Raw genomic sequence first — 23,632 nt, 5'->3', positions numbered from 1 at the left:
TTGTTTGTTGACATAAATAAATTATTAACAAATAGCTAATAATTGACAAATACCACTTTCATCAAAAAAGTCGGGAAAGTTAATTCCACAGCCTAGATATTATCATTTACAAAGAATGTAAGAGCCGTTGAAATTGATCCTTCGTAATGTCTTATAAGTAATTCTAAGTTTCTTCTCTCTGCCAAATTTTTATTTTTTTATATCGGTAGATAGACTATTGACGCCTCTGACAACATTGTATTTTGATTAGATTTCTCCTTCTTACGCTTTTCTAGCTTATAAGATGCTTTTTATAATTTTTATATATCTTCCTCCTATGTCGACAGGCAATTGTTTGTTGACATAAATAAATAGATTATTAACAAATAGCTGATAATTGACAAATACCACTTTCATCAAAAAAGTCGGGAAATATAATTCCACTAGATATTATCATTTACAAAGAATGTAAGAGCCGTTGAAATTGATCCTTCGTAATGTCTTATATCTATGAATCGCACTGTACACGTACGAGTATGTATGTGTGTCGGTTTGTTTGTTGGGGTGTATTTAAGATCCAAGTAAATACGCAAAGGAAAAGCAAGAAAAACATATTTCACTTTACGGCATTTTTATTTTGGTTGCGGATTTGGTGGCCAAAAGCTGCGGCCTAACTTGCAATTGTGTTTGTTGCCGCCTAGTATTAGGCTGATTTCATTTCGGGCATAAAATGTTTGCACAAAAAGGATTTCAGCCTTAGCCGCACTTGACAAATGGTGTCTTTTACAAAACAGAAGCACACTATTACACATCCACACACACGCACACACCCATGTGTAGATATATTTAGTTGGAGGGGCAGTAAGATTGTCACTTGGGCTCGCCCTCCGCCCTTATGTGCTGATTTCGTAACGTTCTCATTTTGATCACACACAGGACACCATTCAAGTTGCGCCTTACTGATTTGTACAACATTTCCGTTTTATTTGCCGTTGATTTCATTCCATTTCTCTTTCGCTCTGCTCCATTTTGTTTTACGCTTTTTATTTCGCCTCCTTTTGCGGTTGCTGTAAATTTGTCACTTAACAATTCTTTATGGTCGCATTAAATCGTCGCCCAAGCGCCAGCTACTTAGTTCGTTCGTTGCCTAAAAACTCACACACAAACACTTTCAGCAGCAGCAACAATTTGTGAGTGCGTGTGTGTGTGTGTGTGTGTGTGTGTGTATGTGCGTGTGTGTGTGTGTCTGTGTTTTTCTTAGCCTCTTTCATATCTAAAATTATACTAAATTATTCAAAAGCCTTGCCTGCTGATATGAAACTTTTAAAAGTTTCATCCTTTCGCTGCGTCTCATTTCTATTTATTGCTTTGGCTTCGACTTCCTTGATGTCCCTGTGTACTACATGTATGTGTTAGTGTTAGTGTGGTCGTGTGTCTCTGGGGCACAATGTGTTACGTGGCTTGCTGTTGCCGGTGGCCATGGGATGCCGATCTCAAGTAGTTACTAATTTAACGCTCTCGTAAAATTATAATTAGACAAGCTGCTGCCAGTTAGTGGCTTGTTGGCAATATTAATGCCACCAGCCTTTCCTGTAAATTATTGAATCAAATTGAGCTATTTACGAGTTTATAAAATATTACGTTCTGCAGGCGCATAAAACACTTAGGTCTGTGTATATAAGAGAGTACATATTGTCCTAAGTAAATATTTAGTTTCATTTATATAATAGCCGGCGCATGTGTTCCTTTGTTCGATGAAATGAATACTTAATAACCAAATGAAGTGCTTTTCGGGCTAAAAAATAAGTTTTCTGCAGCTGCAAGCCTCTTAACTGAAAGCTAGTTGGGTAGCAAACAGCAACAAATGATGGCGAAAATATAGTCAACAAAGGCTAAGTAAAGAGCTCATCGAGTACTGAAGACAGAATAGCATTCAATTTTTAAAATCAATGGAAAGTATACTTCTTTAACGTTTATGAAAACGATTTATATACTTGGTCCTACACCTGGCATCTGAGCACTCTCTAATGATTGAACATAAAGTCATATATGTTCGTAACGAGGACAAATAACATCACATGGCTTTGATGTTATTACTATTTTATAGCACGATAATGCCTGTAAGTAATAAGGTAAGCTGTAGCAGTTAACAAAATTGAGGTTAACCTTATGGTCAATAAATGAGGTTAGGCACAAAACTAGTCCTTTAACTCCAGCTAAGGTTCAAGTTCAAGTTACACGCCATTTAAAGATAGACTTCAACTTTTTTTAAAAATTGTTTTTCTTTCTGGAATATACTTGAATGGGAAACGTTAAGCTTATCAAATAGTTGGTTAACGAAACTATTGTGCTTTTATTCAACACTATTAGCAATATTCAGAGACATGCCTTAGTTAAGTAATCTAAATACATTTGTATATATTTACTTGCTGTTTTTGCCATTCTCTTTAATAAAGCCACAAAGCTATGCACGTATCCACATACAATAAACAAAGTTCAACAATTTCATTCCTTAATGTATGCTTCTAAGTATTAGGGATATTGCGCAACTTATTCTCTTGGTCTTTGCTCTTGCGCGCATTTTTATTGTCCTCCTTACGTATTTCTACTAAAACCGTCATAAAACGACTCGGTACGAATGGCAGTTCACATTTTTGATAACGGCTGTAAAATATGCAAGCACGCATCACGCATACGCAATGTGGGCTGAGAAAAATGTATTACATTGAAATTTTCAGTTGCAGCGACTCACACGACTTGAGTTTGAATAACACCGATACATTTTAAATACATATTTGCACCGAGATTTCGTTTCGTCAGACAGTGATTTGTGTAGACGAACCCTCTCAGATCCCTAGCATCATATTGCTGTCATATGCATAATGTGATCTAAAAATGTTTTGTAATGCTAAAAATATTTGACTAAATGTTAAGATGAAAATTCGTTCTAATCAACAGCTCGGCACATGATCATAGATGATTATAGTTTTTGGCGCAGTGAAGCTTAGGCGAAGATAAAGATAACTTCTATTCAATTGTGATTTTTAATATCTATGCTTGATCGGGCCATTTCGATTAGAGATTAGATTAGGTAAGGCCATATCAGACCTGGGAAATTATGAACTTATTTGCAATTTCTTTGATATAATTTACGAAGCGTTGCAATGAATCTGGGTCTGCTAAGTGCTGGACAATAACTAAGAATATTTTTTTATTCCTCGTTAGCATTTTTCTACAGCTTCTACAGAAATCAATAAATGGTAGGCCAAGTCAGTTTTTTATTGTAAATGCTAATTTGCGATTTAACAGCGCTGCTGAGGGATTAGAGAATTTGGTAACCAGTTTGAAAGTTATTCAAAATTGTTTATACAGCAAATAGTTTGGGTTACTCACTACGGAATTTTACAGGCAATATTAATAAAACAAAAAACTTGGAAACTTGTAACTATCGCGCCACTAATCGGCATTCCTAGGTCTGACGCACCATTCGAGTGACGCAAAGTGGTAGAAGTGGAGACCATGAAGTAGTTGCGGGTCGTGCTCGTTTACTTCTTTTACTGACTTTTGTTTTCTGTTTGCCCTTTTTGTTTTCAGCATTGAAAGGCCATTGTTTGACTTCATTGTGGGGGTACGAATGTGTGCTTTGCATGCCTTGCGGTTTTGAATTCATTCCGCATGATTTGCATGCGAAAGGAGGGATTAAGAGACGTTTTGAGTTCCTCACTCTTTCACATTAATTTCATTTCATTTGCTGCGGTTTGGTTGAGTCGAGTTCTGCGGTCAACGCTTATGAATTTTCACATCATGCATTTGGAATATAACGGGGTTTGTTTGCTTATATTTATAAAATGGTGAATAAATTATAAGGTCAATTAATTTTAATAATTGAAGATCACTCGCAAATTGGCTTTCACTGCGGTAAGTGAAAATCATCAGGAAGGAGGAGATTCATTTAAAAAGATGTAATTTCTTGTGAATTTCAATTTCAAATAATCAAATATTGAATATGGGAAAGTAATCTTTTCGGTGAACGTGTATTTGTAAATTAAATAAAATTAAATAACACCTATAAAATAAAACTATAGAAGGTAATTAATTAATTAGATTTGTGATTATTTCTCGATAACCTTTCGATTAAATCTCTATATCCGAAATGCGGAAGAATGGGTTTATTTGGGGCTTTTTTTGAGTTTAAATTAAAATTAACTAATCAATAAGCATTCCTTAAGTTTAGAAAGCAGACATAAAGATGTTAGGAGTCTATCCTAGTGTGAGAGCGTTATCCTTATGTATATTTGACAACTTGATCTACGTTGAAAATAATATTGTAAAAATCGTATATTTCCCATAAATTAGCTTAAACGTATGGGTAATAATTTTTTGAAATGTTTTTAGTTCCTTCAGTTCAGTAAAACAAACGGATTATCGCAAGGAATGAACTTGAGATTATATTATATAATACTATATATACAAATATTAAACTATGCTGCCAAAGAGTCCATTGAAATATCATAATTTTATGTTAATACTAGAATATCCTACGTATTCCTTGCTTAAATTATATATTTGTATTGTGTCCAATTTCAGGAAAAATAACTAGGCAACAGCAAATTACAAATCAGCATCAAATCAGTCTAGATTTTCTGCAATTTAATTGAAAGCTTTATAGTGTGATTCAATTTTATTTCATTTAACTGTGCAGTTGAAGGCTATTTGAGGTTTTAATTTGCAGTAATTTACATAAGTAGTATGGAAAAAACTAAGCTTTAACATTTTCTACACATACTCATCAGTTTTCAGCATAACATGGGTTGCATGTTCCTCGCATATTCCCTGTCCTTGCACACACACATTTGTATATATAACACACACTCATAAAGGAGCTTATACGGCTTGTCATTTGTGAAGGACAGACGTGCGTGCTTTTGTTACAGACTCGCAGCTAATTAGGTTTCTGCACGGTTGCATACGAGTATGCATAATTCCAAGAGAACATCATCGGGCAATGAAAGCTAGCTGTTTATAATTTCTAAAGGCATAATCAAATAAAATATGCGGCCATGCCAGTGCAAATCCAGATGCAAATACAAAAGCTTGGGCATATGCTGTTCTTGGCATCATGTCAGTGCCACTGACGGCATCAACAAAGCCGCATGCAGCCTGACACGGCATTCATTACTGTAAAATGTTGCACTGCTTCTGCAGCTGTGACGCAACTTGTTGCTGTAAGCGCCCCATGACGTTGAATTAGCACCAAATTAGAGCCTAGTCAGCATCAAACAAGCCAATGCCACTCACATTTCCATGGCATGCCCTTTCTACGTATCGCCCGATGCGAATAGTTCCCATAATGCTGCATATAGGCACTGACTATATGGAATATAGATCTGACTTTAAAAATTTTCCTTCTACTAGTAAATACAAGAAGCGAAGGCATTACATAACTGGTGGATCAGTTGGTGGATCACTGACTATCTCTATATATAAAAAAGTTTGTCCTGACAGACTGATTGATTGGTGATCAATTCACAGCCCAAACGGTAAAAGCTGAAATTTGGACTTAAGTATCCTTTCATAGTGTATGTTGGCGATAAGATTTGGAAAATTCGAGCTCCAAAGGGGGAAAACAGGCTCTAAAGTTTGAATGAAAAATCCGAGTTTTTCAATCGATCGACTTAAAACTTAGTTTGTATACTCTCGGAAAACTTTCCAAGAAAAACTGCATACTTGGTTTTTTGAAATTTTTCTTGGGGCATTAAATTTAGGAGTTTCCTGTAAAAAATTATGGGGCACAAAAGGAAACCGCGTCAAAAGCCCACAGCTCAAACGGTAAGATCTAGAATGCCGAAATTTGGGCTCAAGTATCCAATCATAGTGAAGGTGCGCACTATGAAGGGATTCTGGAAAATTCGAGCTCCAAAGGGGGGAAAACGAGCTTCAAAGTTTGTTTGAAATATTTTCAGTTTTCCACCAATAAACTTCAATTTTGGTTTTTGTGATCTATAGGAGAATACAAATAAAACTGCATACTTGGTTTTTATATCCAGTACCCAAAGGGTGAAAGGGTATACAAGTGTGAAATATAGATATGACCTTAAAAATTTCTCCTTTACAAGAAGGGAACACATTAAATAACTAGTGGATCTGTTGTATCAAGTCTAGGTGATTTTAGTTTTTCTGGAGCACTAGTGTTCATTATCGGGATTGATTGGATTATTTTTTTTGTAAATCATCTCATCAATCATAATCCCCCCATTTTATTTAACCGCGTGTCAGCATCTAATTATTAATGCGAGTGTGTATGTACTTACCACGCCAACGGAAAAGTAATTATTGATAATATTGTAGGGTACTGTGCAGTCCTTGTCTGACTGCACTTTAATGGGTTTTGGCTGTTGTTGTTGTTGTTGTTGTTGCTGCTGCTGCTGTGATACTGCTGTGGGCGTTGTTGTACGCCCTTGGTTTTCTAAACTTGGCGTTAGGGGTGTTTGTGGAATACTGTTGTTGCCGTTGTTGTTGGTGTTGCTGTTGTGGTTGTTGTTGTTGCTATTGTTGGACATCATTGCTGGTGGTTGTGTTCTGCAGTCATCTGACAAATCCAATGACAATGTAATTTGCTGTTTAGCGATGTTGTTCTCTTTATTGCACTGACTATTATTATCCCTTTGATTATTCCCAAACGCAGTTGTTTCCTCTACAACTTCCGATTTGCCGGCTGCTGATTTTTGTTCTGCTTCTTGCTTATCCTGCTCCTGTGCCTGCTCCTCTTGTTGCTCTTGCTGTTGCTGTTGTCGTTGTTGATGCAGCTGCTGCTTGTGTTGCAGCAAAAGCGTCTCAAGTGATTGCTTTTCTGTTACATCTGTTGTTGCTATTGTAGTTGTTGTTGCTGATGCTGCCGTGGATGGCACTTGTACGTCTGCATGCTCCATCTCAGCGTCCTTAGCATCGTCCTGTTGCTGTTGCTGTTGGCATTGTTGTGTGACTAAACTGCTGCTTCCATTGCCACTGCCACTGGCGCTGCTCGCACTGCTGCCGCTCAACGTATTTGTCAATGTTGTTTTCTGCGAACGCTTCAACTCAAAGGTTGACATTGAAATGCTCTTCGTTGTTGTGGTGCGTGTACTGCAACTCATTGCTGTTGTTGTTGCTGTCGTTGCTGTCGTCATATCCTGGGTGTATTCCGATGCATTCATAATCGATGAGCTGGAGACTGCCGTAGCTGCTGGATGCTTGCCAGTTGCCATGTTGCCCATGCTGGTGCTGCTGGTCATGATGTTTTGACGCTGCATTTGCTCGAACCGTTCGATTAACGACTTGTCGACAACAACACTTTGCGACAATTCAATCACCTTCTGCATATTTGAGTGCAGGGTTACCTGTAATGAGACGGAAACATCGTTGAGCCATTACGGATGCAAAAGAGTCCAATTGTAGCAGACTCTTCACAATATTCAAATGATGATTACTAAGCTACACCTTTTTAGCTAGCAGTTGAAAGGAGTAGGAATTGTATGCTGTTGAAAACATTTCCAATAGAATTAATTCTCCTGTACATCCGATTAGTCAAATGTTACTGAGGAATTCTGATTAAATCTGATAGCTTATACTTATCTTATAAAACATTGTGTAATGCTGAGATTAACACGAGAACTGAAAATGTTTATAAATGTTAAATACAATAAACAATGTTGAGAATTCTTGGTTTGTCAGCCAATGTGTTTCTGAATGGAAACTAAACATTATCAATTCTATTAGGTATATTATTTCCAAATTGTTAAGCAATCGATTGCTGGCAAAGATGTCATAATCGGATTAAGAGACAAGTATGTACAAGGTTAGACCGATTCGTTCTCTATCTTCTGACTCCTAAAAAGTGCACCGAACTTTAAAGCGATGCATAAATCCCATTGCCTTATATTTAATGCATTTCATGTAGGTATATGGTAAATATTCAGGTTGCAGCTGCAACTAAATGGTGGAAAGGGAACGTCTACGCTGGCAATCTCAATTAAAAATTCGTTCCCAACAGCCATTTTGAAATTAGTTCGAATAATCTTCGAACGGCCGCATCGTTGCAAACCGCTGCGTGCGCCTTTTGTGGCAGATAATTGGATTTTTTCCAGGGGGCGCGCTGTTGCCACACATGCGTTGACCTGCTGACTTGACTCAATTTGGGGCATGTTGCCAGTTGCATGAACGCCCACCTACCGACCTATACATGCGTTACTGTTACTGCCACTGTGTTCTTACCTTTGGTCGCAACAGCTCGTCAACAGGCGCCGCATTTGTTACCTCAATACTCCAGCGATCCAGCATCACAGTCGAGGCACGTTTTATTTTCTCCATAAGTTTGGGAATGTTCTCGCCCTCGTAGCCCCCGCCCCAGCGCAGGCATCGCGCCAAATCGTTACCCGTGCCAAGCGGAATCACGCCAATGGCGGGTTGCGTGGCCAGCTCGATGGAGTCTGTGTAAAAAGTGCGTGAGATTACAAGTGTATGGTGTGTATAGGTTGGTGTGTGTGTGTGTGTGTGTGTATATGAGGCATAATTTAATGAGATACGCTTTTCAAATTGTTGTTGTTGCTCATTTTTCTTGCTTACCCATAGCCTCGAGCACCCATCCAACAGTGCCGTCGCCGCCGCAACAGATGACTTTGAAGTTGGGCAGGTCTTTAAAAAGCGTGAGTCCTGCGTAAAAAACAATATTTTAAAAAATCTTGCCAGACAGCTCATATTTAAGCCGAGGCTGTGATGAGCCTAATTGAAAGTTCAAATGTGGTTTTCCCTATAATTGTTAAATTGTTCTCATAACAAGTCGGTTGAGAATTCCAATCTTTAATGGTCTTTTCTCAATCAAGATTTTAACAAGAATCTTAAACATTTGATTTCAAAAATGAATAAATTTGTATATAACTATTTTAGAGTGAGTGTGATTCTGAGTGAGACGTGAACTGCCACACTTGGCTGCTTTTTTGCGGTTCTATTGACTGCAATTCCCAAGTCACTTTTCTGCAGAAGCATCGAGTTGTGAGTTCTTCTTTTGTGTGTGCGCAATGTAATAACAAATTTACTTGTAAATTAACGAATGTCAAGATTTCCTAGGTTAAAATAAAAACCTAAACAAACAAAAATGTCTTGGTACAAGAACTTTCGAGCTAAACGCTTTTCTTTGAAACTCTTTGGAATCGATTTAAGCACTAAAAAAACAATTAATAATTTTAATTATTATCAGCAGAAATGTATACATAAGCTATAAGGAATGTGGATTGACATTATTGTAGATTTTTAAATTCCATTTTCAACATTCAACTGATAACTATTGGCTGCAAGTTTTAATGATTGATTGCACAAACTTAAAGTACCCCTCTGTATCCTGTGGGTACAGGGTATACAAAAAATAAAATTAAAATAAAAAATTCTAACTTCGGTAATTAATGCGAGTTTTAAAAATATTTCACACAACAAATAATTTAAATATGATAAAAAAGTGACAAAAATATTCAAAACAGAATGGCGACGAGATTCTAAATTGAGTTTGAAATAAATTTCGTTTTTTTTTTTGTTTTTTGAAATGTATCAACAATAAAAAAATCAACATAATTATTAATATAACTATAACTTTAAATATTTTTTTTCACTTGAAGTGTAATCGTAATTTAAAGATTGGGAAAATGCTAGCTTAAAAACCATTTGTCACAGCCTCGACTTGAGAAGCGTAATTCGCAGTTGCTTACCTTCTTTGGGTCCACCTTTGGATAGATCGTAGACCTGACGCGGATTCAGCATATATTGAAACTTGCGCAATATGCGATCGCCCTGGCGGCCGCCACTCTTCGGATTCACAAACACCAGGAGTGGGCAGCTGTGCTCGTCCGGCGGCGTGATTTGGAAGTGTGTGGCCTGATGATGATGCATTTGTGATTTCTATTCTCGTTTCATTTCAATAAAATTGGAGCGCATGGTGCAGTAGTAGCAGGAGGGGTTTTTATTTTAGCGGAATTTTAGAGGCATTTTTGCAGTTAGGTAGCATTTGTGGTCATTTGATTGATTTGTGCCAATATCATGGTGATTGATAGCATTTTCATTTGAATTTTTGAAAATAGAGAGAGGGATTTTCAGACAAGCGAATGAATGGATTTAGTTTGTGCAATTGTTGCACAATGCATGTGTGCTTTATGTATTGAAGAGTGCAGGTCAGGCAATGAGAGCAACTCAATTGTGTTTGGCAGTTACTTACTTTGTTCGCCTGATTCACCGAACGCTGGCGATCCAACACAGCCGGACATATAGCCGTGGGGGGCACAATCAACTCTGCATTCTCACCCAGCGTGCATTCCTTCTTCACCGAGGAGGCGCAGCGGTTGTGTAACTGTTGGTTAGAGGAAAGCACAGTGAAGCAATCAAATTAGCCAGAGTGCAAAATATAAGTCGCGAAAAAGTTTAACGTCCGCGCCCCTCCAAAAAATGTAGCTCATACTAAATATTTCCCTAAATCCAATTTCCAGTTCATTGCTGCCCGCATGCCACTAATGGATAAGCGGTGACGACATTGGCCGGCCAGCTGCCCGCCCGACAGACTAGGCGTATACGTATTTATTTTGTGCGAGGCTTACGCTTACTTAAACGTTCATTTCACGCTAATGAATCCGATTAAAAGTTTGTTAGCGACCCAAATTGTTAATTTTTGCAGTTAAATGAGATTTTGTCGGGCTCTTAACCAAAACGCCTATCTGGGGGCTGGCTGCGCTTTAAGTTGTTCAACAGCAGCTATTAAAAAAATCATTTCTGAAGCTGAGCATCGCTCATTTTTATGCTAAATATTTCGTACAGTTGATAAATACAATTTGTGTGTGTAATCTATGACTAATAGAGAATAATCTTTATACATATAAACGAATCTAGTTTGCTTAATTAGCACGTCTCTTATATAGGTTTGAAAATAGATTGCGGGAAGTGGGAAAAATTCGTAGCTTCAAGCTTCAGAGCTTCAAAATTAATTCCTAGCTAGTCTCGGTATGCATGCTGAATTAATTTATAGTATAAAAGTATAGATAATATTTTATATAGTTCCATGCTATATACGAGTTATAGTTACAGTAATGAAAACTTTAAAGCAAATGAAATGCTAGGATTTTGATCTGCATTCATCAGTCCACGTATTTTCTATCATTAATTTTTAAGGCGTAGTAAACAATTTCTCACACACCAATTGCCTAACTCTAGGCTATACTATAGAGGTCAAAGAAAGCCATTATACATTGAGGGATTGCACCTCCAAGTTTGCTGCATTACGAAAGTTTCGCCATCTCTTCAATCTATAATTGTCACGGCCAAAACTGTGAAACTGCTCAAGCGAACTTTTGGCTTATCCAGACCACACTAGGACAAAAGAAAATGTACTTTACAAAATATTTGCATATATTGGCAGCCGAGAGCGCACAAAACGTTTAGGTTGCAAAATATTTTGCAGCAGTTGCACAAGTTTCCACAGCTTCTTGGCACTATTTGTCTGTTGGCCTCCGTTATTATTTTGTTGTTGCTTCTGTTTTTTCTTGTTTCTTGGAGTTGCTGTTGTGCATGCGTCTTTTGATAAAACAAATTCGACATTATCTCTGCTGCACTTGTCAAAGTCGGGAGACAAAGTTGTACTCGTATGCCAAGGCGAACGTGTGGCAGACGGGAAAGCGTCAGGCTTTTTGCGGTTGCCATTTGTCTGAGGCATGTGGGAGCATAATTTGCTCGAGACGTGACAATTTCCAAGCCATAACGAAGTCGATGCCAAAGTGCAAACAAGTGTGCGAGCTTGTCACTGTGTTTGTGCACGTGATGTAGTTAAAATCACTTGCGCATAACAAGTTGGCAACTAGAAGAGCACACACGAGTATTCCTACCATCACATGGCAGCACATACAAATAGTAGACATGTTTATAGTTATCCTTCCGGTATGTGTCGGAGCCTTTGTCTTACATCAGTTGAGCAAAGTAATTGGAATTCCGTACTGCAAAATTCGAACTCGCCTCACACACAAGCTATACATGAGTTCCTTGCATTGATTTAAGTGCAAATATATAAACATGTTTTCAACAGGCACAAATTGTAGCCTTGGGTCTGGCCACAGGAAATGTGATATTGAGTTACGATTCATTCTAGGAATTTTTCGCACATACTCGTACATACATTTATAACTACATCCCCTGGCATTGATTGCATTAAAAATAGAAGTTCATTTCATTTTCCTCACATATGTTTTAATGAACTAAAAAAAGTACGCCATAACTTTATCATCAGATTTGTTGCACGCAGATAAATGAGCTAAAAACGCATCGTCGTCTGTTTCGAAGCTGCATACTCTTCACTGTGTCTTATTTGTACAACCAAACATTATCCTTCCATGGTCATGGACTGCTTACAATTTACGGAAAGATATTATCAGACGATATTATATTTAATTGGAAAGCAATTTTATAGACAAGTAGTGTTCCATAAGAAAACAAGAAAGGAATGCTAAAGTCGAGCAGGGTATAGGGTATATCCCTGTACCACCCCACAAAAATGAAATTAAATTAATTAATTAATTTGTATCAGAAAAAATAAACAAACTCGATCTGTCTAGGGCTGATAGGAACCTTGATACCAATTTTGGTTATCCTTGCTCTGGTGCTTACTGAGATCCTTGCGCTCATAGAGACAGACGGACAGACGGACAGACAGACAGACAGACAGACAGACAGACAGACAGACAGACGGACATGGCTATATCGACTCGTCTTGTCATCCTGATCAAAAATATATATACTTTGTGGGGTCTGCCACGCCTCTTTCTGCCTGTTACATACATTCGCACAGAACTAGTATACCCTTTCACCCTTTGGGTACAGGGTATAATTATTTTTGAGTTATATACAGCTATATTAAAAAGAGTAATTTGATACTTTGGGTGTCGAAATATTATTTTTGTCCTTAAAAAAGAAATATATGTGCACGTTAGTTGTACAATTATGGGAAGAGTAGTGATTGAAATACACAAAACGTCGGACGGGCGAATGGGGGGACAGGAATACTGTTCTTTAAAGTGTGGCCCACCATTGTTCCTTTTTGGGGGCTACAACAATATACCCTGACAATTTACAGTGAGGGCCATAAAAACCAAAAATATTCATTTTAGTGGACGCCACAAAATTTAAAATTTCTCACACATGATATAAAAAAATAAAAACCTTAAGGAAAACTGTCAAATTTGGTGATAATAGAAATGTTAGGAAAAACTTCGCAGATAACTTGTCGTGGTGCTTTGTCATCTCTAAGAAAATAGAATTACATATTAAAAAATATTTTAAAAATTGTTAAATTGAAGTTTATTTATTTTTATAACAAGGCATGGCATGGACTTTATTCATTCGAGGTATATTTTTGTGGCTGGATCCGAATACAAAAGCTGATGGTCATGCAGAGTAGATGTTGCGTGGAAATGTTTGACTGTAAAAATGTATCACCTCTTCAGTAAGGCAGAAGAGATTTAAAACGTTAAGCCACCCTTTTCTATGCAACTTGTTCTAAGTCGCACAACAACTCTGTTACTGGCATATGCTAGCGCAACAATCATCTCTCTAGCTAAGCCGATCAATTGCAACAACTGACTGGCTGGTGTGGCTGCAACAACTCTTCATACACTTACGAGTGTATAACATATTTTGTTTATCATCACTTGTGGCTTTTCAAGGAATTCAATCATTTTTGTAAGCGCATTTCTGTCAACTGAATGACATTTCGTCTAACTCTGTCTAAACACAGCCCACATTTGACCTTCAGTCTGCTTGGGAGTATGAATACTTCATTAAGAGCCATAGACCGTCAAATGTCACGCAAATGTCCGTCAAATGTGGGCAGAAGGCAAACTCAATCAATTCATGTTCATGAAGCACGCTGCAACTAGTCCGAATACTCACCATCATGTGGCACCAACGACACGTCAGTCCCGTGATGCCGTGGTACGCCTTAATGCGTTTGCGGCACTTCGAACAGCGTCCGTAGCAGTTGCCTTCAACCCAGTGGTGCAATAAATCGCTGCCGCATTTGGGCTTTTTTGATTTCACGTACGTAGTAATGCAGGATGCGGGGGCATGTTGCACGCAGCGTTCATGCACTGTGTATTTGCATACTGGAGGCCAACCAGAGGCATTCAGTATGTGTGCGTGAAAAGATATCAAAGGACTAATTTAATAATATATTAATTAAAAAACCATTTGCTCCTCATTTCAAATGTACAATTTCAATTCAGTTCTTTACAACAATTATCCAATGCCAGCAAAGTCAACACTAAATTCAATTAAAATTTGACATGGAAATAGACGAGCAGAGGTCCGAAAGCTATTGCTAATTAAATATGTTTGTGGAAATAAGTGTGAACAATTTTAAGAAATTAGAGAAATGTAATCCCTTAATTGAAATGGGGTTTAATTTTTGTTGTTAACGGCCATTAAATTCTATATCAAATTTTTTAGAAAGATACTGATCTCCGGCTAAGCATTTCTGGCATTTGGCCCAAACTTTTGCACATTTGTGCCACAGACGAGTATTTGTTCTCGAGTGATAGATACTTACACACACAGCATAGACCCTTCTTGCCCAGGCCGACGAGCATGTTGAGGCAGAGGTTGCAATATGCCGGTTTGCTGAAGTGCTTCAAACGCCAAACGTGTATGCCGTCCTCCTTGAGTGTAGTGCTATCGACACCTGCGGCACGAAAATGAAGAACACACAACTTAAACTTCGATGCATGACAGGTAGAGCCATGCCTGAAATTTGCATAGTTTGCACACGCAGGCAAATCGAGCTCTAAGTAGAAGCATGAGTGGCAGCCACAACTGCAATTGCCACAATGCTGCATTTTTTTTTTTTTTTGCACTTGCAAATAACTTGATTATTACAGACAGAGAAGGAGTCTGAGACACAGACAAGCAGAAGTGTCCTTCCAAATGTTGTGTGGACTCGAACTAGCTCAGCGCAAACAATTTCACTTGTTATTGTTTTTATCGTTTATTTTACTTATAGACCCATAGTTGTTTTTCAACATTTACATACTAAAAACTTGTAGTATAACATATAATTTCAATCATATTAGTTAATGCATTTACTCTTTGCTAGCATACATAAATTTTGTTATTGTTTTAAAGGAAGTGAAAAGTCTGCTCCTAATTATATTTAATCATTTGTTAGATGTGAATGCCCATATACAAGTATACGTTCATTTCAGTTTTTATCGTTTATTTGACATAAACACATAAGTATATAGTTCCACCGTTTTTTCAGCATCTACATACTAAAAACTTTCAGTATAAAATATCGTTTAAGCCAATTTAGTTCATGCATTCATTCACTCCAATATTTGAAGCATATAGTAGGGAAATGGAATAACGCTAAGGGGTTGCTTTTAGTAATGTCGGATCCCGTGAAACCTATTGGAATATAATACACTATATTCAAACCTTTATTTGTGAATAATATTTAAGAAGAAAATATACTATATGAATATATATTAACCTCTAATAACAACGTTTGCAAACAACATTTGTGAGAGCTATATACATTTACGTTTTACATTAAAGAAAGTGAAAAGACTGCTTCTAGTATTAGTCACGAAATGACATCAAGGCCAGCAATATTTAAGTAGTGGAAAGCTCGTTTCAAGTTTGTTTAAGAACAATGAAACTATTTTGTTCTACAAGTATATGTAGTTTTTGTGCTTAGTTCATACTTGTATTGCAGCATTGTGTCACTCAAATAAACTGCACAGCTCTAGTTGACTTACCCAGCAGGACTAGTAGCGGAATCGTAGTCATGCCGCCCCTCTGCCATTCATCCAGGGACACGGTGCCATCGGCATCGTAGTCGATTTCAACCATCATCTCTTGCAGGATCTGCAAATATACGAGTACGAATATGGCAGTGAGAGCGTGAGAATAGTGACATGAACGCCTGCGGCATTGCTGGATTTTCTGATTGACATTCAGCGGTGTGTAAAGTAAAGTCGAGAAAATAAAGGTAATTTCGCATAAGAGGTTGCATTTTGCATGGGAAGCGATTTTATTGCCTTGTCTAAGCGCACAGCACAAGCATTTGGTAGAGCAAAACTGTATGGCTTTGCAGCTTGATTGTTCAGGTAGCAACAACATAGTTCTTGCTAATAAGCTATGAGACGACGGATAAAGTAAGGAACTTTTCAAATAGCAAGCAAGTGCGCTTACGTTTCTTTAAGCCGAATAGCAATTTAACAGATTAATAGACTAGCTTCTTCTACTTATGGCTACATAAATATTTTCTAACGTTATTATACCCAGAGGGTAAAAGGATATACTGGCTAACTGCGACGTATGTAACAGACAGAAGGAGGCGGAAGGAGGAGGAAGGTGGCAGACCCCACAAGGTATATAAATATTCTTCATCAGTCAATGTAGCAATGTTCGTCTGTCCGTCCGTCATTCCCTCCGTATGAACGCAACGATCTCAGAAATTTGGTATCAATATTCTCCTATATCCGAGAAAGAACGATTTTGAGCTTTTTTCTTTTTCTCCCTCACTTCCCCGTTATAAGTGATTTTCCTTTATTCCCGTAATTCTTTGAATTATCATAATGGGTCAATTACGAAGAAAATTATAGCTATAAATGTAATGTAATTTATTTAATTATTAAATATTTTAATATTTTTTTTAGTGTTTTACCACTGTATAGGGTATTTAGAAATTAAGCCTGCTCGGCTCCTTTCCTTTCTTGTTCTTGACTTTGAATTTGTGCATTTCATTTCCGCTGCCATTATAAATAAATTTATTATCTTTGCCGGCAGTTGCCCTGACTTTTCGACCAACGCAATTACAAATTTATATGTTGCGGAAATGAATGCCAGAAATATGCAATTCATTAAACGCTTTGATTATTTTACTGTGAAGGGGCGAAACCTCAGAAGTTCCGTCGACAGCAAATTATGGAATTCATAAGTTTGTGAAGCTAGTCGTTGTCGGAATCACAAATACAAAACTCAATGCCTGTCCAGCTTGAGTGTGTGTGTGTGCATTTGTTTTGGTTTTCGTGACTGTGCATGAGCACGAAAAAGGGAAAATATTTTTTGATTAAAATATCTGTGTGTATTTGTGCTCAGAATTTTAAATATGCAGCGCACAGTGAAGTTGTCATGATGGAAATAACAGGCATAGATACGAATATGGAAAAGGAGAGGCGTGGAAGGGGACCATTAGACCACAGTCGACGCGTGGCCCAAAGTATTTTTTGTTAATTGAGTTTTGCGGTGCTTTGACTTCATTTGTAAACGCGAAAAACGTTTACAACTCAGCCGAGCTTGGGCACTCAGTTGTGGGTTGTTTTTTTTTTTTGGTACTTTTTGTAGTTGGTGCTGTTTTTTCAACCAACTAATGAAAACTATTGCAACTGCTAAGCTGAATCAGGGCTTGGCTACAATTTGTGGTCGAAAAGAAAACTCAAACAAAGTGGAATTCCTAACTCAGCTTACAAGAAACTGAAATAACTTCGACTATTCTAAGGTTGTACTTGAATTTGTTGGAATGTACCTAACATTATCTAAGTAATTGAAAAAGTTCCGTGAGATAATTATCGCAAACGTTCTTTGTTTGAACACTTAGCGCCATCATATTTTGTATAATGACTAATGACAAGGTGATATATATAGTTTTAAAATCAATTTTAAATGCTGATTAGAAGGATAAAGGTACAGGAAATAACTTCCAAGCTATTGTATCGCTTACCGGTCTCAACTCGCTGACATCCCAGCCCAAATATTCGGCAACGGCCATCATTTGATTAACAATTGCATCCATTTCGGCTGTGTCCAGTACTCCGTTGCTATCCGTATCATACAAGCGGAACATAACTGCAATAAATTAATGCGAGAATACGGACATGAGTGCATGAAGCAGTGCACTGAAGGACAAGTCGTAATAAAGGGCGCCTTGAGCGCATTTCGTGCTGCATACTTTCCTGCGTTGTCGCAGAAACTGCACTTCATTGTCTTTGGCTACAGCTTTTGGCCTCACTTTCGTAAGCATTGTACACTCCGGAGTGCTAATACATACATATGTACAAGAGTACTTACATTCAAGCTTATCCTCCGGACGTCCAGCCTCGAGCAGTGATAAATAACAAACGACATCCTTGAGCGCAACCTTAAGTGTCAATGGATCAAAATGTGAGAGTTTACGCGCCAAGAGCTTAATGTCAGCTGCAAAAGTCGAAAGTGAAATAATGTTTAAGTTCTATATTGCTGTGGTTGTTGTTGTCTTTAAGTGAGTGTTTATGCTTCCTATTGATGTGGTTATTACTGTAAGTGACAGCAGTCGGTTTAAACCAAACACTTTTTGCGCGTTATGCACAATTTTAATTGGCTGGCTTTAAAGCAAAGTTGTTAATTAACCTAAGAGAATGTCATGATAATTGCACGGTGTTTTTCCATTGCTTTGCAGAAGTAAAATAATCAAAAGCACTGATAATAATTAACTTTTCTCATCATATGCTTCAACTACTTTGGATTAGCTACTTGTGTACTTTATATATGTACATTTTAATATCTAAATGTTATTAACAATAATAAGATCTATAAGAAGACATCGAATTGCATCAAATAAAATTCCTAGAATTTCAGCATTGACAGAAGCACGCGTTGACGACACATGAATATGAACGGATATTATTAATTCCTTGGAACTTCTATGAAGTGTAAAGAAAAAGACATACACGCACACACAACTACAACTATTGACATGCCATACAAAGCATTTTTCCTTCTATTAGTTTCAATTCATTTGCAATGCTTATTCGTTTCCGTTCAGGCTTCAATCATTTGTCATATATATAGTCGTATCTGCATTTAGTGCACATCTGAGTTTGTATCGAAAAGTTATGAACTCTATTATATTTCAACAGCCTATTTGCGGGTGTTGTTGATGTTGTACAAGTAAATTATATATTGATGGTAAAAGTCAGAATGTCATTATTTGTGCAAACAGTTTTTGTCTTACTCGTATGTAGGAAGCACTTTAGTTGGATTTTTTGTTTGTTTTAAACATCCAGATACCGATGATATATGTATATGTGATAGCAAACATAGTATGTGAGCTAATTATGTTTGCTAAACAATAAATTAAAATACATCCGCACATCATGTTAATATTTACACATAATATAGTATTAATAACTAAACTAAACGTTTTTTTTTGTCCTTCCACTTGCCTCCTTACAAATACCCAGAGCCATTTGTTTTGTGTACATTTGTAGCAAACAATTTGAGCTTGATGAATGCATGAATTATGTCAACATATACATACATAATAGCATAGGCATAAACAAAGCCAACGCGGCAATGTTGTAGCCTTGGCGCCTGAGATGATCAATGTCAATGTATTCCATGTATTTGCCTGGAAGCTTTTCAAACAATAAATTTAATTTGCAGAGCGAACAGAGCACGCAGCACAACACGCACAGCACACACTTATCGACAAACTAAATATACAGAGGCAGCAGCAGAAATTGTACAAAAAGCTAAGCAAAACTAATCCAATTAGCGCCTACAGTCAACACACACACACTCTCATACACAGAAGTGAAGGAACGGTCCGCCCACCAAAACAATACCCCAGACAAAGGGACAGCATTACAATGTTGTACTTAATATATTGTATAATGCTAATAGCAGTGGCCAAAAAAAGAAAAGTAACAAAAAACACCGTTCATGACTTGACTCGCTATGGTGCTTATACCCTATTTAAGGGTATCTCGAAATAAACCAATAAAGTCTGAAACGGACATCCAGAAGATTAAATGATGCTGCGATCAACCGATTAATTAAAGTCTTGCATTTCCACTAAGATTTGCATTTTGGCAAAAGTCGTATAATTTAAGAGCGCCTAATTAATAAACGTGTGTTCATGAAATGCTTTTGAATAAAATATAACATAATGCAAAAAGTATAAACCAAAAAAAATATGCCTCTCTGATGGCCACAAGGGATATTTTTAAGGGTATTTAATGGTCAGCGCGGCTCATTTGTTGGTCCTCCTTTACCCAGGTTTCATGAATTTTTCTGAAGGCAATTCTCGACCGACTGGCATACCAAACAACCAGCCTGACATTAATGAGTGCAAACAGAGTGCCGACGCTCGCATCCTTGCGACCGAAAACAATGAAAGCGCAGGGCACAATTGCAGACAAAATGCGTGAAACAGGCAACAGCAACACCAATACAAACACACAGAAAATGAGGGCAAAAATGAAATTTACGTTCATTAATCATTCGGGCGCATTTCAAACGAAACGAATGGATGGATGAAAGCAAATGGAAAAGCCAAGTAAAGGAAGTGCCTCTGCAAAGAAAGAAATGTGTATGCGTGTACAGAGAACTTCACTTTCCCGCGCATTTTTATTTCGAGTGTAGCATACTTTTCGGCCACAAGTGCACGACTTCTTGGGCTCAGCTGTAAGTAGTTGAACAGAGCACTTGACCTTCTTCACTTTTTTAATGATTAGTAAGTACTAGTTCTGTGTTGAGTTAAAGCAATTCTAAATTATTACATTTTATAACTCCTAGGAATATCACTCAATTAGCAGAATTTGGCTACAAATACAAAGCACTTTTCGTTTAAAAGCGACCAAAATATTTTATATTTTTATTTTGTGCCCTGTTTTCATATGGTAAATGGGAATACTAGCTTCTATGAAAACGACTATATACATAGTAAATGGGTAATATTCCTGTGACTCGAAGGCTGAGCCGGCTCCAGTTATTTCTTCGTGTTGTTTGTTTTTGTAAAAATATTTGTTAAGACGAGTGGCTTGCATGTTTTATTTTAGATGCGTTAATAAACCAGCTGCACTATTTAAATCAGGCTATGATGCCTGGCCGCGACATTTGGATCCAAATGACGGAGTTGAAGAAGTCAAGCCAACAAATCTTTGCATTCAAATGTTAGAATTGTTTTAGTTGTAGTCTTAAAACTTGCTTGGCTTGAAGTCTTTTGTTGTTTATTGAAACCAGCGTGAAACGCGAAAAGTTTTCAATTTAAAATGTTTTTTATAACCTTTATGCTATTTACTTTTTGAGATTTGTTTTTGTTTAATTATTAATATTGTTTCATTTTTGATTATTTGTATGATTTGTGAAAATCTGCTCATTTCATTGTTCGGACATATGTTCTTTTATATTTTTATAGAGTTATTTTTCATCAAAAAATAAAACATAGCAAAAAATTATGGTGATTATGCATTTAGCAAATTTCAAAAAAAAAAAGGAAGGATATTGGTATAATCAGAGTTTTTGCAAAGTTACTATAAGTGAATGGGGCTTTCGCGTTTAAAAATCATTATTTGCGGTCCCCGATTGAAATCAATTGAACAAACTTATATTAATATTTCCAACTTACAGTTTGTAAATTTGTTTAGTTCAGCTGTGTATGGCATAGGTGTGTCTCAACCTAGGAGTAAATTTTAATTTAACACTCCACGTTTGTTTTCTAAATGTATACAGGAGGGCAAAAATTTGTCTAAATATACATTGATTTACGGCGCAATCTAGCGAGTTAACCTTTCGGGTTTCGTGCCTTTTTGTAAACTTCTTGTATACTTTATTGTTATTTCCGTTTTTATGTAGCTTTGTTGCTTGTTTTCATTTTTTCACTTGGGCCTTCTTTTTACTCTCTTTTCATAATTTATGAAGTTCGTAAATTAGCGCATGCTGAGGATAACGGAAATGTCTACATTGTGCAAAAGATTCCTAATTTATTCTCTAATTAGTAAGTACATTGAATTTGCACAAGTTTTGACTTCATTAAATGGTTAGAGTAAACAAATAGTTGGCGAATGCTGCTATATAAGCAGTACAATGGAAATTTATGGCAACCGATATTAGTTTGGCGATTTTAAATGATGCATTCCTATTTGTTTAATTTGGATTGGATTATTGCTTTGCTTTGGCTGACATTTTATTGTGTAGTATATACTTAAATCAATTTTTATTTTTTTAAAGCCAAAATCATAGTATAATATTAGTTTCTGGTCAAAATGTCAAGTTTTCATAAAGGGAATATTTTCGTTGGATGCACCTGCTTAGCAAAAATCAATCGTTTTAAGTTTTACAAGCTCATCTCCCTATTATTCTGCGATAGAGTTTCCTCTTCCGTAATAATTGAAAACAATTAATTGTTTTTTTTTTTTACATTTAGAGCGGAGCAGGCGTCGTTCCACTGTATCACTGGAAACGCTCAGAAGTATATGGTTAAATTCTTATTCCGCGTCACAATATTGTGAAAGTGTCACAGTCTTTGACATTGTAATGCAATTTTGCATTCAGATCGAGCTGAGCCGAGCTGAGCTGCCTTGCATGTCTTATGCCAATGTAATCAGTTTACAAGTGACAGGAGTGTCGGCAAAGTGCTGCGCTGACAGTCACAAGTGAAGGCAATTGAAATTCCCTGGATGATAAGATGGGCTTACGGGCATGCATTCATCAAGTCGTGTGTGGGTGTGTATTCTGACAAGTTAATTGCAATTGGGTCTTTGGCTGTCAGATGCATTACATGCATCGTTGGCTGCCCGGCTGTTGCACAATGCGCGCCTAATTGCACGTTGGAAGGCACATGCAGGAACAGACATAGTCATTTTCATATCAGACTCATGGATGTACGTACACATTCCCATTTAGTACCTACACCATTATAATTACTCACTCTCTATTAATTAATACTCACGATCAATTTTGCAATTAACCGAATTGTTGCTCTTCTTCGACGAGTTGCGTGACATTTGTGAGTGGTTGGTTTGCGAGTGCGAGGGACTCGAATCGACAGAGCGACGCGCAGCATTGTTGGTCTGAAACATACTTGGACCGCTGGCCAGTGGACTGGGTGTTACTGTCAGCATGGGATGAACACTGCCTGTAGTAGAAAGAAAGGGAAAGATGGAGAGATAGAGAGAGAGAGAGAGATGGAGAGGATGGAGAAGGATGGCGAGTTATAAACGTTGAAAAATTGTTCACATTATATACTTGTATGAATGTGTGGGTATGCAATATACTTACCGGTCTTGCTCGGGTCATGCGTCAAGTGACCGCCCAGTGAGTGCTGTAATTTATCCGTGATGCCATGAATTTTGTCCACGAAGCTGCTGCGTGCCTCTGGGGCAGTGCCTGCACCATTGTTGTTGCACTGCGGCATCAGTTCGGCAATGCTATTGATGTTCGGTATAGAGCCTAATTACACGCACGCCCAAACACATAAACGGACAGAAAAAGCAGACCAAAACAGCAAATGAAATGTATTTGGCAATTATTCACATGCCCAAAAAAGCAGGCTACGCAAAACCACAGGAAAACTATCCAACCTACCCTTGGTGTGGGATGTCACAGGCGCACAGGCCGCTGTGCTGCTAATGGCCGCCATTTGATTGAGTGCTTTGCCGTGCAGTTGTGCTTGTGTGACATTCGGCTTGAGGAAGGACACAAACAAATGTTTGGCCAGATCCAGAGGGGTCTCGCAGTCCAGAAAGGCGTCCAAGAAACGCCGAAAGCCATCGAAATCGATGTCCTGCAAAAAAGAAAACAGATGCAGATAACAAACAAAAAATTCAAATGGCACATT

General features: G+C 37.5%; 1 protein-coding gene across 1 annotated transcript in view; it reads right to left on the bottom strand.

Annotated features, from left to right (window-relative positions):
- LOC115630519 (diacylglycerol kinase 1) overlaps positions 1-23,632 on the bottom strand; it is a 41,837-nt gene that overhangs the window by 8,815 nt on the left and 9,390 nt on the right. The window contains exons 3-15 of the mRNA XM_030527124.1: positions 23,380-23,578; positions 23,074-23,244; positions 22,745-22,930; positions 18,103-18,228; positions 17,756-17,880; positions 15,789-15,897; positions 14,582-14,713; positions 13,927-14,138; positions 10,217-10,348; positions 9,714-9,879; positions 8,581-8,667; positions 8,230-8,444; positions 6,291-7,355 (exon numbers count right to left, since the gene is read on the bottom strand). Of these exons, the coding sequence (XP_030382984.1) occupies positions 6,291-7,355; positions 8,230-8,444; positions 8,581-8,667; positions 9,714-9,879; positions 10,217-10,348; positions 13,927-14,138; positions 14,582-14,713; positions 15,789-15,897; positions 17,756-17,880; positions 18,103-18,228; positions 22,745-22,930; positions 23,074-23,244; positions 23,380-23,578 (2,925 nt within the window). The remainder of the gene's footprint in view (positions 1-6,290; positions 7,356-8,229; positions 8,445-8,580; positions 8,668-9,713; positions 9,880-10,216; positions 10,349-13,926; positions 14,139-14,581; positions 14,714-15,788; positions 15,898-17,755; positions 17,881-18,102; positions 18,229-22,744; positions 22,931-23,073; positions 23,245-23,379; positions 23,579-23,632) is intronic.

The sequence above is a fragment of the Scaptodrosophila lebanonensis genome, unplaced genomic scaffold (genome assembly GCF_003285725.1).
Source record: "Scaptodrosophila lebanonensis strain 11010-0011.00,11010-0021.00 unplaced genomic scaffold, SlebRS2 tig00000001-arrow-pilon, whole genome shotgun sequence".
NCBI classification, from domain to species: Eukaryota; Metazoa; Arthropoda; class Insecta; order Diptera; family Drosophilidae; genus Scaptodrosophila; species Scaptodrosophila lebanonensis.
This window is presented reverse-complemented; position numbering and strand designations above follow the sequence as displayed.